This window comes from Oreochromis niloticus, linkage group LG18 (assembly GCF_001858045.2).
Source record: "Oreochromis niloticus isolate F11D_XX linkage group LG18, O_niloticus_UMD_NMBU, whole genome shotgun sequence".
Taxonomy (NCBI): Eukaryota; Metazoa; Chordata; class Actinopteri; order Cichliformes; family Cichlidae; genus Oreochromis; species Oreochromis niloticus.
In genome coordinates, this window is record NC_031982.2 from 14517757 (window position 1) to 14533202 (window position 15446).

The following is a 15446-nucleotide window of genomic DNA, read 5'->3' on the forward strand; positions in this document are numbered from 1 at the left end:
TAGGCTGGGCTTTACTGCCGTAATATTGTGCAAATATGTAACAATGTGGCATCATAAAAGAGACTGAGCACCCAGGTGCAGAGAAGCCATTTTTTCCTATTTCATCAGACATCAACTGCACATCTGAGATTTAAGCACTGTGGACATTTGTGCACATTCCCAAATATAAAGCACGAGTCAGAAATCTGTTTTTGTAATGTAAATATACAAGACATGAGTGCACATGCAACCAAGTCAGTTATTTCGTCTTTAATCAATATTTTGTGACAGTACACAATGCAGTTTCATAAACATGCAACTGTTGTTGTAGACAGGAGGCCTGTTAAGAATTGACGACATCTTTTCCAGTAGCTGGTCATATGGTTATGAAGTGGAGAAGCAGACAAACTAGACAAACTGCGGTCTACAAGGTCCAGCGGGATCTGCATCAGCTTGCAACTGAACAGCTTTGGACAGATTTTCCAACTGAGTCATGAAACTCTGAATCTCCTCAGCCGAACTGTGAGTCCAAGCCAGAGGGAGGTGGGTGGGAACAGGCTTCCGATCTGCAACACATGTAAGCTGTCAGAACTGGTGGCGCCAGACGATGACGATGCTTGAGTTGACCTGAGAAGGTTAAACAGAAAATATGGAGGAGCCCGTCACATTTCGTGTTGTTTACCTTGAAAGAACTGCCCGCTGCGTGTTCTGGAAGCCACCCTGGACAAAGCCAACCACACGACGGTGTCGGCTCCTTGTTCTACAGTACGCAGCCTGTCCTCCATCATCCGGTGGAACTGAGGCATTGATGTAGAAACGGCTGGAAACAAGGAGAAAATAGATCTAGCTGTTAATTGTATTTGCGGTTTTTGAGAAAGGAGGAAGACTAATTAAGATACAATTCAAGAAAAACTGCAACTGTTGCTCAAATGAGCGTACCTGGTGTATCTACCCAGCCTGGATGCATGACAGAAAAGTGAATGACAGGATTGGCTTTGGCCCACTGTTCTGTCAGCACCACCTGCTGTCTCTGAAAAGGAACAACACAATGTGGCCTCTTTATATCTTACCTCAATCTTCTCCATGACTTTAAATGACCTATATAACCAGTCAGACATGGTATTGTGCAATGTAAAGCAGAGTCAAACCTAATTTTAAAAAGATCTGGACCACACCTTCCTGTCTTACCTTGTTCTGCGCATAGACCATAACTGCATCAAAGTAGCCCTTCATTGACTGCAAGTCATCAACCTCGAGTTTCTGTACCAGCATGCCTCCTGAGGACACAGTGATCTAATAGAGGGCGGGGGGGAATAAATACATCAGTGTGCTTACAACACCATGACCCACTACAACGTGGACAAGAGTGGCATTATGCTGTCTGCACTACACAGATGAACACTTTGTTTGTGTGCACTTATGCGTGTAATCATACCACTCTTGGATCCCGGCTCTTCTGTAAAAGTGGTATAAGAGTCTGTGTGAGAATATACACCCCTGAAAAAGGAAATTAAAAAATTGAAAAATTGTTATGCAAGATAGCGGTCTGACCATCAGAATAAAATCTCACCCATGGTGTTGGTGGCAAAGTTCTTCTCCAGCCCTTCAGCGTTCAGCTCTCTCTTGTGCACCATACACCCTGCATTGTTTATCTGCCAAAGCAGAGAAAAAGTCCAATCACACAACTAAGTCTAAACCATTAACACAGTTAGCTTAGGAAAGAGGATTTGAAATCTATTTATTGTAATAAAGAATAAAGGTGATACATGCCAAACCATTCAGTGATGGATACTGCTTCTTGAAGGCCTCTGCAAACTCCCAGACTTTGCGTGATTGGGCCATGTCCACAATATGGATGTATACTTCCTAGAATATGAAGATTAGGCATCACTTTGTTTCTCATAAATCAGTTGATTTTTTTAAAAACTTTCTTTATTCAAAGTCAATATTCTCACCGTGTTCCCAGATTTAGTAACAATGTCTTCTTTGGCCTCTTCTGCTTTATCTTTGTTCCTACAAACCATGTGGACCGTGCCACCTGGAGACAAAGCATCAGGTTATATTTGCTATCATCATGTGGTGGTGTTTGACAGATAACACAACCCTCCGGCGTGTACCTTTCTTGGCTATAGCCACGGCTGTTGCTTTTCCAATTCCACTGTTGGCTCCAGTAATCATAAAAGACCTCCCCACCACAGACACATCCAGGTCCCGGGGATCAAACTCTTTAGATGCCACCTCGTATCCCTTCCTACAGGCGTGCAGAAAACATGTAATAAAGGTAATGCTACAAAGCGAGGACTGATCATTTCTCAAAAGGCGGCTTGTGATCGACAGCCTGTTTTGTTGTTTTTCCCTCCACATTTTAGTTCGAGAAGAGTCGGGCGATGAGACTGTCATCCTCAAGACACATGAGCTGTCAATAGAACTATTGTAACTGTACATAAAGGGCAGTTTGTGTGATGATTGTGCCACACAGTGATCAGACCTTTGATATGGCTCTGCGGAGCAACTTTTGGGGTGGAATAAACAACATGAAATGCATGTCACAGGGCAGAAATCTTAATTTTAGTTAAAAAAAAAAAAAGAGAGAGACAGAACAAAACAATACCAAGTAAAAAGGTTGATATTTACCAGGCATCTTTTGACAGCATCCCTACACACAGCAGATCAACACCAAAATGATATCCTACTGACCTTGTATATTGCTGGATTCCATTCAAAAACCAGATGGCATTTCGGTACAGAGACATGATTTCAAATGAGGAACAATCCCAAACAAAGTGCATCAAGTTTTCCAGTCCTTGTTCAAGCAGCTGTGTGACAGATCATAATCACATGAGGCGGGAGAACGATCCGCTTGCTGCTCTCTGCCGACTCTGACCGGGAATAACATTTAAACGCACATCCTGACAGCAGTCAAGTGATGCCAGTTATCAGTTCATTCATTAACAAGGGTCCCACAGTCACGTGGCAGACGTTTTTGTTTTTTTAAAGGGCGCTCCTGGTTGGGCGGATCCCTGGAAATACAAGCCCAGGATAACCAATCCACGATGGTTGTGAGTACCGATGACGCGTCACTGCCCAGCGGCAGGGTGGGCGGAGTTAGCCAAGTTTCACCCTGTACTCACTTCACGGAGGATAGATATGTGTCCATCCGGACAGTTTGACCCTTTGTGAGGGTTAAAGTGCTTAGTTTTTAAATATTTCCACGGTGTTTTGTAGCTCCTCGGCCTGGTGTTGAAAATGGTAAGTTTCTGTCGAATGTGTTTGTTTTGTGCGCTTGACTGTAGGTATAAAATACCCCGACTGTTCACCTGTTGCACCTGCTGTCGCTGACAGGTAGCTAAAGCTAGAAACTGCGCCTCTAACAGCACTTCCTGGTACACTGGGGCAGGTTTGTTTTCCGATTCAGGCCTGATGAGAGTCTACTTGGTTTCCACTTTAAGTTTTTACTGTGTGTATCCTGCTTTTAATAACACTGGGAAGTAAGGTGTGTGCTCTACCAGTCGGTCTATTCTGTAGGAAAACAGGTTTTGTGACTTCTCGTCGAGCGTTGCCCTGCTGGCTGTTTAATGCTTTACATATTAATTTGCCTGTGAGCTCTTAAGGGGTGTACACACCTGTAAATGACCCTACACGGATTGTTTAAGTATTACTGTGTCTCTGGTGTTTAATGCTTGACTATCACTCAGTCTAATAATGTTATCTCCATCTGTATTGTTCATTTCCGTTCAGTTTCCAGTAGTGGAAGAACTGGTACGTCTTCATTTTATTGGCCTGAATGGCTATAATAGAAGAATATGTTTCTTCTTTAAAGATTGTATAACAGTGTATTGTGTTTTCCCTCTGTCTTTAGTTAATGGGTTTTTCAGATATTTGAATACAGCTGCTCATTTGAATGACACATAAACAGGCTGGTTCATAAATGTTGTGCAGCACACACCAATTGTGTCATACTACACATACTTCTTTATGACTGCAGTGGTGTTCACTGGCTTTTAAGTGTGCTCTTTGTTGCACATCAGGGTTTAGCCATTACAGCCTCACTGGTGACCTAAATGGTAGAAAATAATTGACAGACCTCACTACTGAGACAACCCCCTGTTTTTCTCTCTCTCTTTTTTTCTTGCAAGCAAAAACCTGGTGCTCTTAAAGTCGAGTCTGATTTTGGTTTTTTCTTTAAATGAAACCTAAAATCAGGATGATATTTCAGAGGGTCTTGCATGTTCTCGCTTCTGATTGGGAGAAAAATGCTCCACAAAGCCTGAAGACAAAGTAATATTTATTCTTGAAGCCTAACTTTAACAATGAGAGGAAACGGCATTGCAGTGTGGTCCCGACAGAGCGGGGGTGGGGATGAAGGAGACTAATGTCTGTTTTGATATGTACTCAAACCTGACCGGTGCTCGGAAACACTTTATCCAAACATCCAAAAGCTGGACTCGCTGGCTCACTTGAAAACTGCCACTTCCTCAGTTGTCAGTGACCTTCACTATTACTCCCTGTCAAGCCCTTTATTTCCCCCTTGTGACGGTGTTTGGTCAGTGAAGTTACTCGCTAATGAACCGTGCCAGCAGCACAGCCACTTGTTTGATCCTGATTGTGACTGTGTGTGTTGGTGTGGGCGTGTGGGCGCAGCGCCGGCTGCTTAATAAAGTTTCTCGGGATTAACTTGACGTGGATTTGTGTTTGTTTGCGTGAGTCATCGTTGCTGCCTCGACACGCGCCACGATTTCCCCACTGACAATGCCCTCTTGTGTCGTTAGATGCGCTTCATGCTGCTCTTCAGTCGCCAGGGGAAGCTGCGTCTGCAGAAGTGGTTCACGTCCATGTCGGATCGTGAGAAGAAGAAGATTATCAGGGACATGACCACCATGGTGCTGGCACGGCAACCCCGCTCCTGCAACTTCATGCAGTGGAAAGACCTAAAGATTGTTTATAAGCGGTAAGATTGCTTCACGTGTTTATTGACACTTCTCCAATGGGTGTTGATCCCCACAATGCCACTGTTAATCACCTGTGTCTGATTCTCCTCAGGTATGCAAGCCTGTATTTCTGTTTGGGAGTAGAGAGCCAGGAAAATGAGCTGCTAGCCCTGGAGATCATTCACCGCTACGTGGAGCTGCTAGACAAATACTTTGGCAATGTATTTCACCTTCTCATATTCGTTATGCAGCTGTAGTCTGAAGTAAAGTGTTGCTAAAAATCAATCACATTACTGCTGAACTAGGCTGCAAAGATCGGATCTAAGAATATGCTCTGCTCTGTAGTTTCTCTAATTTAATAACTGCGTCATCCTCTCAGGTGTGTGAGCTGGACATTATCTTTAACTTTGAGAAGGCCTATTTTATCCTGGATGAGTTTCTAATGGGAGGAGAGGTCCAGGAAACCTCTAAACAGATTGTGAATCGCTCCATTGAAGCCTCAGACATGTTACAGGAGGTGAGATTCACTGATATGCACGCACACACGCACAAATGCACTTAGTAAAACACTGTGACTTGCACCTGTGGTGTGAGCACGTAACATCTGTTGCATGGCTCAGTGTATAAAGCGAGACACTGCAGGCATAGGCATGTGTTCTTCATGCACTGGTTGATTTTTGAGATTCTGGCCTATTTGGATTTTTTAAAAATTATTATTATTATTATTATTGTTATTTTGTTCAGACATAAAAAGAAAATGTCTAAAATATGCATTTTGTCCACTGTGCAAATTAGTGCATGTTTAAGGAGGCAGTGCCTATTTTTTAAATTTACTCGCAGCTCTTGGGAAGTTTCACGGTTTATGTCTGTTGGTTAATTCTTATTAGTAAAAAAGACACTGAAATGCTGTTTTCTTGTGAGTTTTCCTCAGAAATCCCCATTTCAGTAGCATTTACATACAGCAAACCTTACAGGATGACAGGCTGGAATAAATCTGTATCAGCTCTCTTCAGTGTTTAGTTAAAAAGTTGCAATACCAAAAAAATATAGTTAATATAAGTGCTCAACAGGAGAAGGTTAAAGGTGATACATTGTATTTAACAGACTTCACTTGTAGTGTCTCCTTTTAAACCAATGTTGCCATGTTTTCAAATGTATTCCAAAGTTTATTGATTTATTTAAATCATGGTTGTGGGGTATTTTGAAAGGCCCAGATACCTGAAATTAGTGCTTACTGTTACTTTAAGAAACACTTACGAGATATGTATGAGGCTCTGACATGGGAACGTGATGTGTGTGCGTGCGAAGTAGTCGGTGCCATGGAGAGTCCAATCAAATGTGGTGATCCCTGTTGTGCCTTTGTCTTCCTCATAACTAAAAGGCATGTGGATAGTAGTGGCTGCTCCCTCTTTGTTTTATAGGTCTGTGTTTTGCTGTTTTTCTTACCCCTTATGTCTCTCTCTCGCTCTCTCTCTCTCTGGGTGTTAGTGTGAGACAGATTTTCTTTAAATGTTAGCGTTTGGCTGATGCTTCCTGCTCTCCCTGTAGGCTCGTGGCTCTGTGCGTAGCTGGGTGTGTTGTTTGGTGCTCCTGAGTCAGGCTGATTAACACTTTTCATCTAGAGTTATGCAGTGTAGTCTCCCATTCATTTTGACCATTATCGCTTCAGGATGACAGCAGTGAGTGGTATGAGGTGGAGCTGTTTGGATGACCTTGAATATGGAGAGAAAGGTTAGATGTTCCGCTTATGTTAGTGTATTGGTGTGCTCAGCACTTTGTAACAGGTGATGTGTAGATGTGTGACTGTGGATATGATTTTGTATTATACTGCACTTTTTGGAGTCTGGGAACCTGATTATTTTTTCTCCCCCTTGTGCTTTCTTTTCTAATTTTTTTTCCCTTAGACATTGGAGGAGTACATGAGCAAACCTGCATTTTAGCTTGTGGGGGTGGGGGACAAAAGGACATGAACTAACAGCAAGGAAGAAGACGGGAGCAAGATGTGCTATATAGGAGTCACATACGTTTCTGAACCTGGAAATGGAGCGAACTTCGATTCTACGGAACATTTTCAGAAGAGAAAAATCTGGCTTTACTTGAATGTCTGCGTAAATCATAGCTGTGTGTATCATGTCTTTTGTAGCGACTCTGATATACATTAACAGTAATGCATTCAAGTGAAAGGAGAGTTTGTATGGGTGTGTTTCTGTGTGGAGGATATGGGTTGGGAGGGGGTTTTTGACGTCAGTTGCAGTTATTAAATTTGAAGTAATAACAAGATGATGGGTATTTAAAGGAAAAAAAATCATGATCAGGAAGTGATGTTTAGATTTCCAAATTTCCTGTATTTATCGTGTATTAAAATGTCGGAAATTAATGTTTGCAGTCTGTCTGAGAAGTGTCTGATATTTTTTTTTATTTTTTGTGCCAATCACTCAGCAACTTACGGAGTTACTTACAGCACATAACTCGTTTTGATATAACACTGATACCAATGATTACCTGCTGTTTTTAATGTGTATGACATACAACGTCTGTTTGACTGTTAGTCTTTTGAAAAGGGCACTTGCTATGCTAGTGTGGGTGTGATTTCTTTTTTTCTTTTTTTTAAAAAATATATTCATTTGATGTGCATTTTCTGATGTTACAAATAAAATGTTTTTTGATAAGCAATCTGCTTTGAGTAGTCACTTGTTATCTTGGCGCTGAATGTTTCATGTGAATGAATACGCGTGTTTATGTTGCTGTATCCCCGCCCCCCAAAATAATGCACCTGCTGCTTTGGCTTCCTTTTATATGCAACATTTATATTTGTTTAATAAGGCAACACAACTCAGAAAGAAGAAAAATAATACCGCTGATGCTTTATTCATCTGTGATTGATCACACATTGTTGAACATGTACAAAAATGGTTTAAAAATGAGCATACATAGCACAATCACTGGTAGGCCAACAATACAGAGCTTCGCAGTATGAAAGGGGCTGGAAGGCAGGCGACGTTCTGATATTGAGACTTGGAAATAATTATCTGTAATAACAACATTAAATCCACTAACCCTGAATATATCACGAGTCACAACAACACTCGCTCTGAGGCCAGCACACTGCCCTAATGAAAAATTCCTATAATATTCCAATAGTACTCCAAATACGCCGTGTACTTGTGTTTTTAAATTCCCGGTCAGCATCATACTGAATAATTTACATGAATATTCACATATGTAATTGAATAGTATTGACATGGATGAAAAATAAGCATCTTCACCGTTACTCATTTGATTACAGTTGAAAATATAGTGCTGTTTACAAACACATTTAATGTAAACAAACCTTCAACAACATCACAAATCTTTAATAACTTGGGTTTGGTTGTTAATTTATTCTTTTTTTCCATTTCTTTATTAACTGGCAATTTGAGATTGGTAAGAGGTTCACATCCTAAGGGAGGGACCTAAAATCTCTTGTATAACTATATATTAATAATAATATAAGGTTCTTGCAGCAAGTAGGGACTATTTTTTTTTATATTATTATTTGATTTGTAAGAGTGCTATAGTTCATTTTTGTTAGGGAGCTATTAGTCATACCGGCTATAGTTCATATAATAGAAATTTGTAAACTAGATCACGTCCACCAAACTTTATTTTTCAGACAGTATATATATTAAATTCATAATTTCGTGCGTCTGGCAGGACATCTGGCTACATCCCGGCCACTGTTTTTTCACGGTGCTCCTCCTCTTCGTTTACGGTTTGAGGGGCCGAGGTTTTGGCCGTTATCTTCTCTTTCCCCTGCATCTCTGTGGGCTTTACGTTCTCCTCTGTGGCCTCCTCGGTTTCCCTCTTGACCAGTGGCCTTTTCTCACTGTCCGCTTGCCCCAAGTAGTCCATTGCGCGCTCGTACAGCTCGTACGGAAACTGCGCCTTCAGCTGCGCCTGGGTGTCCCGCTTGGTGATGGTGTTGGGGTACTCTGTGAGGATTTTGGCCGCCAGGTATGTTGTCACCTCGTCTTCTACGTCACCGCCATCGTCGTCGTCGTCGGCACCGTCAGCCTCACGCTTCAGGGGCATTTTGTTGAGCTCGGAGAGAAACAGGTTCTCCCTGCGTCCGGAGGGAGGGGGGATTTTAACTGGAGCTGAATTTGCAGCAGGGTTGGACGCAGCAGGCATTCTGTCTGAGGGCTGAGAGGTCTTCATGGGTCTCTGCACCACGGGGTACTCGTTACTGATTGTCTCTACCCCGATGATGTCTAAAAAGTCCTCTCTGTCCATATCATCGGGGACAGTCTTGCTTTTCAGCGGCAGTCTGCGGCTGAAGTACCTTATCTTGGGGGTTTGGCCAGCATTCGTGTAACGAGCCACGGCTTGTGGATCGCGGTGGAGCTTTCGGAGCTCCTCGGTGAGCAGCATATCGATAAGGTCTTGTGGAGGGACGTGCAGCTTCAGGGAAAGCTCCAGCAACTCCTTCACGGTCCGAGGATCCACGATAGAGGGACGGATCAGTCTCTTTTTCTGCTCACCGGTCTTATCCCTCTTCTGCGTCTGGTCGCTCATCTCCAGGACTTTCAGCAGGTAGTAATCTACGAGCTTAGTGTCATCATCAGCCTCCTCTTGGTTCTGGTTGGCCCGGCGTTGCATCTCCTCCCTCTCTGATTCCTCCTGGTCACTGAGCGCCCTGTCCATTTCTTCATGGCTCCCGTTGACCATCTCCTCCGCCTCTTCCCTCTCCTCCACGGGGACCCACTCCTCGCCTCCGGCCACATCCTCATAGGCCTGGTTTCTCAGGCTGAGCCGGTCCTCTTCTTCCTCCCCGTCGTCCCCGTCTCTCTTCTGCCCACCGATTGTGGGCATCCTCCCGAGCTCATCAAAGATGGACCGCAAATTGGCGAGGCTCTGGGGTGTGTACTGCTCATCCAGGTCCTCGGTGGCCCGCTTGGAAGCGTCAGTATTTTCCTCGTCCTCAAACATCAGCGGGTACTTCTTGTGGGGTCTCGGGAAGTTACCGTAATCTACCGGTGCGCCCTCAGGCATTTCAGTATCTTTGGTGCGGTGTCTGTGAGCTCGGCGGTCATTTCTCGGCGCCGTTGCGGGGCTAAGCTTTGCGTCCTTCCCGGTCTGATCCTGGAGGGACCTGACCAGAGCTCTCATCAGCTGCTCAGCGGTAATGTCCTGCCTCTGCATGCCCGGGGAAGGCTGGTGATCCCCGGGACCTTCGTCCTGCTGCGAGGCGAGCTGAAGCAAGACCCTGAACTTCTCCACTTCGTCGTAATCCACAGGTTCAGGCTGGCCCCCGTTTCGTTGCTGCTTCAGGTTTTCAATGTACTCCAGGGCTTTCATCATGTCGGCGCTGGGTGGATACGCAGCCGGTTGCCCCTCACTCTCCCCGCCTCGGAGCCTGTAGTGACGGGGGAGAGACGCAGCCTGCACGGCGCATCCATGAAGGAGGAAGGCGAGCAGGACCACGGCTCCCCCCGCGGGCAACTTGTGGTGAAAATGCAGCATTATAGGCAAATTATTACCTGGAAAACAAGAGAGAGGACAATGATGGTGAAGCAGCTGGGAGGGGAAAAAAGATCATAGATTATTTCCCTCTCTTCGGTTATCTTAACTAAAAGCTTATCAGGAAGCAGCGAGCACGATCGTAAACAATTCTGTTTTGATCTGGGGTTTGTGCGCCTGTCGGGGAGTTACGCTTCGCAAACTGAACGATGTGTCGGTGTGCGTGTGGAAAAACATTCACATCGCTGGATGAGTCACTCCCCGCCTTGTTATTGACAACGTCTTAAAAAATCAAATTTCCTCCCGTCAGCATCCACATTAACTAAAAAAATCCTCCGTTATTACAACTCACTGTAATCCCCGACTGTAGAAGGATCTAGTTTCCTTTCTATTTCATTCTTTCTAACGGAACGTGTCGAAATCTGCGAGAAGCTGTGACTTAAAAAATAGAAAAAAGACTGTCTTTCAATTTTACGCGTCTAGATGTGAATCAGAATTAAAAACTGAGTCAAATAAATAAAAAAGAAATTGCGGTTTACCTTTGGCAGTAAAGCTCAGACAGCAGTAAGGGTGTATGACATCTCCTCAGTAGCGGTGCTGTTCTCTTCTGTTTTCAGCACTCGGACAGCTCCCCTGGTTATATGAGGCAACACCTGACCACCGCGTCATCACACAACACACGCAATAACCGGCCCTAAAAATCCATATAAATGATTCAGGTTTATGATATGGCATACTAATAGCTGCGTTTAAAAATAGCCTTGGACGCTGTCTGTTGCACAGCAGCGCTGTGTAGAAGATGCTGACAGGAAGGATGTTTGGAGCTGCTGCTCGGGAAAAACAAAAAGAAATAAAACCGTTTGTTAGATTCAGCTGTGGAAACAATGAAAATGTTAACTTTGCATGTACAGGAGAGCTGATTTGATTGAAGTGAAACCAACTCTTAGGCGCCAGTTTTATGAGATGTAAAGCTAAATGTGCCAACGCCAAATCCCTCTTTGTAACGAGAGGTTCTTAAAAACGCACTTTTGGTCATGAAAAACAACATCGCTGCATGTTCCCAACGTGGCATCGGAAGAGTTAAACCCTCTAGCGATGACTCACAGGCTAAAACCACCGCGGAGTTGCTGTCGCAGTTGAGCAGCCCCCACCAAACCCCTCCTCCTTCTCTCTCTTTCTCTCTCCCTTCGAGATGTGATAAACACCGGGCCTCTGTTGGGGGCCAGAAGCTCCGGCATTCCGCAGGATCACAAGATGTAAAGGTCTACAGCAGGCGAGATAAAAGGTGGCGACAGGTGAAGTTTATGGTGAGATCAAAAGCCTTATTAAACACTTGGGCTATCACTGTTATCGCACAGTGACGCCTTCATGCTAAACCAATCAAGAGCACTACACACGGTGTCCAAGGTTCTGCAGTACATGAACAGATGCCACACAGACTTGTTATACTTTATCCACATGTTTGAATACCTTAATATATTTAAGTTGATGTGAACATTAACATTCCTGTAGTATTCCCGTTTCATGTTTTCCCCAAAGTCCTTGTAAGTGTCTCCTTACAACCCTCCTCTGATGCTCCAACAACATCTCAAGTCTCTAAAGTGCTCCAGGTCACCGTCCTCTGACACCCCACACACAGAAGTGCTCTTCCATTTCAGCCCAGCTCTGCCTTTCCCGCCCTATTTCCATCTCACATCTAATTGCATCTGCTGTCCTGCTCTATTGTTTCATATTTTCCATCCTTTTACATCTCTTAAAGAAAGAAAAACTGGTCACTTAATGCTTTTACTTTATCCTCAGTACCAAACGTCACAGAGGGATGGGGGAGGGGTGAAGGTGCTTTTGAAACTCGACTGTGCCGTCAGCTGCCTGTCATGTACGGCTGAAGAGCTGCGGAGAGCCTCGTGACGTTGAAAGACCCACTGTGCTGCTGTGCCTGCTGCCTTGTCCATCTCGGTGTGGGTGTGGGTGTGAGAGGGGGGAGCAAATGGAAAAAAACTGAATCACAGATCAAAACACAGTTAAAGGGAAAGAAGGAGAGGCGTGGTGGTGTTTGGAGAATGTGTTGTGTTAGCTCTCAGCATCACACACTGGACGTGGTGACTCTCCATTCAGAAACAGCCGTCGCCATGGGGGACGGCAGCGGTGTCAGAGGTCACAGCAGTCAGATCACTGCTGTATAAATTGAGTTGAACTGTGTCTCTCTTCAAAAGGGCACATTCTCCCGCGTGCATATTAAGAAATCGATGATGGAACATGCTTACTGTCTCCTGTCAATTTTGCTGAAAGTGAACAAGCACACAGAACTACTTGAAGATGAATTTTTGGCTCATTTGTTGGCCGTGACGCTGACCGATGTCTTGTGTGCGTGAGTGAAAGTGACAGGGCGAATGAGAGCTGTCTCACATCATGTTTGAAGGAAATGGTCCCCTGCTCAATCTCCTTTTAAATTTTTGCCTTGTGTCCTTTTACAGTGTAAAAACAAGAAAGCAGATGTGTCAGAAAAGCTCAAATGTTATTTAACTTCCAAAGATAACTTCTGTAATGCGTGTTTAAGCAACAAGCAACATTTTAGTAGATATTTCTCTGCCAGTGTCTGAGCTGTGTGGGTCAGTAAGAAAAACAGCCTGGTGGTCTGGATGTTGTGACGTGGAGAGCTGTTAAATATCTGGTTGAGTTTAAAGGATGTGTGCGCTTCTATTTGCGTGTTTATTTCTTGTTGTGGAAGTTATACCAACCCCCCTGGGCACTGTGATGATTCTGAGTGATGGATCAGAGGTTTCTAAACTCATATCCCAGCAGGCTGCTGCTGGTAAAAGATTCACTGACTGAATCTGTTATTCGTCTCCGGGGCTTGTGATGTGCTGTCTCTGTGCATCATTCTGTACTGATTAATTACTTCAGATGCTAAAAAGAAAATAAACATTCCCAGTGATCGGCACTATTGCATTCTCTCTGTCTTTTTCTCTCTTTATCAATGAGAGTAACAGCAGGGCACGGAGAAAATGATAGTAATTAGATTACAAGTCTTTAGTGCCACTGTCATCCTCTCATGGGCTTTGTTTCCTGCTTCTTCAGTGCCCTTCTTCTTCTTCTTTTTCTCCATTGAACTCTATAAGTCTATCGATAGCAAAGCCCATTATTAGACAAAACAGAAGTCATTTTGGCAAAGTATTGATGATACCGTTCCCTCCTTTGGTTGCTAAGTTACACAGAAGTATGCTTTGGAGGCGCCCTTCCATTAATTCAGTTCTGAAGTTTATCTTTCCACTGAAATATTTCTCTGAGCCTCCTTCTACATCTGCTCCCCCTTCAGATAAAATAACTCAAAGATGTTCTGCAATATCCAAATAAATTAAAACAAAACAAAACGTGGCAGTCAGGGTGTCCTGGCAAATCAGAAGACCCGAGGTCAGGGCACTGTGTTCCAACCCAGCTCTTTCACAGCTCCTCAGATTGTGATCTGGAGATCTCACCACATAGAGTTATCATCTTCAGCTCCCCCAACACTACCCCCAATTAAAAATAAGCCTCATAAAAAAAATTAAAGAGCTAAAAGAGCCTCCTTTAAAAGACCCGTAAGTACATACTTTTGCAGGAAAAGTTTTTCGTCTGTTTTGATTGTGAACCTTTTTTGTATTCGGCTCTTACTCAAGGTGCTTTTCAGGGAGAAGAGAAAACATGACATGAATTCCTTTTATGAATCGTGGATTTTTCAGATTCTGGACTCGTGTCATTTTTCTAACGAAGAAAAGACTCAGAATCACAGATGTGCAGTGCAGACTTTATTAACTGAGCTGGTATTTTTCAGGGTGGGGGTCCTTTAGGCCTGAGAGAGAAAAGCATGAAAACAACACATTTACAGGTTTCAAGGCAAACAGATGTAGAGTCACAATGTTCCACCTGTTTTAATGTAGTCAGAGAATACTGAGAATTAGGCTCTTTTTCTAGGAGGAAATGATTTGCTTAATGGACAGTCTTGGTTGCATGTTAAAAATGTTATTCTTTCAGCAAGTGACTTCATTTTGCTTCCTTTCTTCCTCAACCTGACAAGTTCTCCACTATAATCATGAAATGATATATTTCTTTCACTCCTGTTTAAACCCAGCAGCCCTGCTGTTCTGGGTGATACCGCTGCTGTTTGCTTGCACATGAGCCAGAGATGTGGGGGGAGAAAATTAGACTAGCTCAACAATGGCTTGCTTCCGTCATTATAATAAAGGAGTACACACCCATATACGAACTCAAACACATACACTGTGTGCCAAAGGGTCTTTTTGTTTGTTTGGTTTTACTTTTTCTTTATGCTCTGTGTTCAGATTCTTGCATCAGTCAGCTCAAGGACCTGTGACTCAGCCGAGATCTTCAGCAATCAACACCGATTTCCTGGAATGGTCTAGCATTCAGTATTTGCGCTTAAATAATGTTGTGTGTGAAAAAAAAGAAAAAAGAAAAAAAGAAGAAGATATAGATAGAGCTGCATGTAGTCAGCCCCTCCTCCTCCTTTGTTTTGTTTCACTCCTCCTCACCTCTTCACCCACCCATCCCCCCCCGTCACCACATCATGAGGCGGGAGGGCACACGCAATGGCGCGCCCGTTGTCATGGCTCACCTTCCTCTTAACCAACGTCTCCATGGTGATGCTGTCTCACTTGCCTTTCATCTGCCTCCACCTTCATCTCTTCCCACAGGTTGGTATCCTCGTCTCCTTCATTAGACTCTCCAGTTTAGCTGGCCGTTTTCTCAGTGACGTGCATTCATTACATTTTCTCCTTCTGCTGTACCCATCTGGCTCATCCTTCTCCTTGAGCCAATTACTGCAAGTAAAGCATGGTCCTTGTCTTCAGGAGGCAGGTTGTTTCAGGAACAGAGATGATGGTGATTAGAGCCACAATATGTTGTCTGAGCCATTAGGATGGAAGGACAGAAACAAGGAGAGGAAGCATGCTAGCTGAGCAGCATAGGGAGGGCAGAGGAGAAATGAATGAAACAAGGTGGAGATTCAATACAAGCTTAGCCTTTCTAAAAGGGCAAATGTCC

General features: G+C 43.8%; 3 protein-coding genes across 4 annotated transcripts; 1 reads left to right on the forward strand and 2 right to left on the reverse strand.

The window, feature by feature from the left end:
• Positions 1-234: 234 nt before the first annotated feature.
• On the reverse strand, positions 235-2938 carry dhrs12lb (dehydrogenase/reductase (SDR family) member 12-like b). The gene is made up of 10 exons (XM_005476247.3): positions 2677-2938; positions 2097-2230; positions 1935-2017; positions 1750-1845; positions 1550-1631; positions 1415-1476; positions 1168-1272; positions 919-1009; positions 662-799; positions 235-545 (listed from the first exon to the last, which is right to left on the reverse strand). Exons 1-10 carry the CDS (start codon positions 2766-2768, stop codon positions 388-390), a joined length of 1041 nt encoding a protein of 346 aa, XP_005476304.1. The 5' UTR covers positions 2769-2938; the 3' UTR covers positions 235-387.
• A 96-nt stretch (positions 2939-3034) lies between these two features.
• On the forward strand, positions 3035-7580 carry ap1s3b (adaptor related protein complex 1 subunit sigma 3b). Of its 2 annotated transcripts, XM_005476245.3 has the most exons (6): positions 3035-3228; positions 4749-4927; positions 5020-5128; positions 5287-5424; positions 6577-6638; positions 6812-7580. In XM_005476245.3, exons 1-5 carry the CDS (start codon positions 3226-3228, stop codon positions 6616-6618), a joined length of 471 nt encoding a protein of 156 aa, XP_005476302.1. In that variant the 5' UTR covers positions 3035-3225; the 3' UTR covers positions 6619-6638; positions 6812-7580. The 2 variants fall into 2 exon arrangements, with proteins under 2 accessions (XP_005476302.1, XP_005476303.1); XM_005476246.3 differs by lacking the exon at positions 6577-6638.
• A 167-nt stretch (positions 7581-7747) lies between these two features.
• On the reverse strand, positions 7748-11099 carry scg2b (secretogranin II b). Its single transcript, XM_003437936.4, has 2 exons — positions 10946-11099; positions 7748-10426 (listed from the first exon to the last, which is right to left on the reverse strand). The coding sequence occupies exon 2, from the start codon at positions 10407-10409 to the stop codon at positions 8610-8612; it is 1800 nt and encodes a 599-aa protein (XP_003437984.1). The 5' UTR covers positions 10410-10426; positions 10946-11099; the 3' UTR covers positions 7748-8609.
• Positions 11100-15446: the final 4347 nt, after the last annotated feature.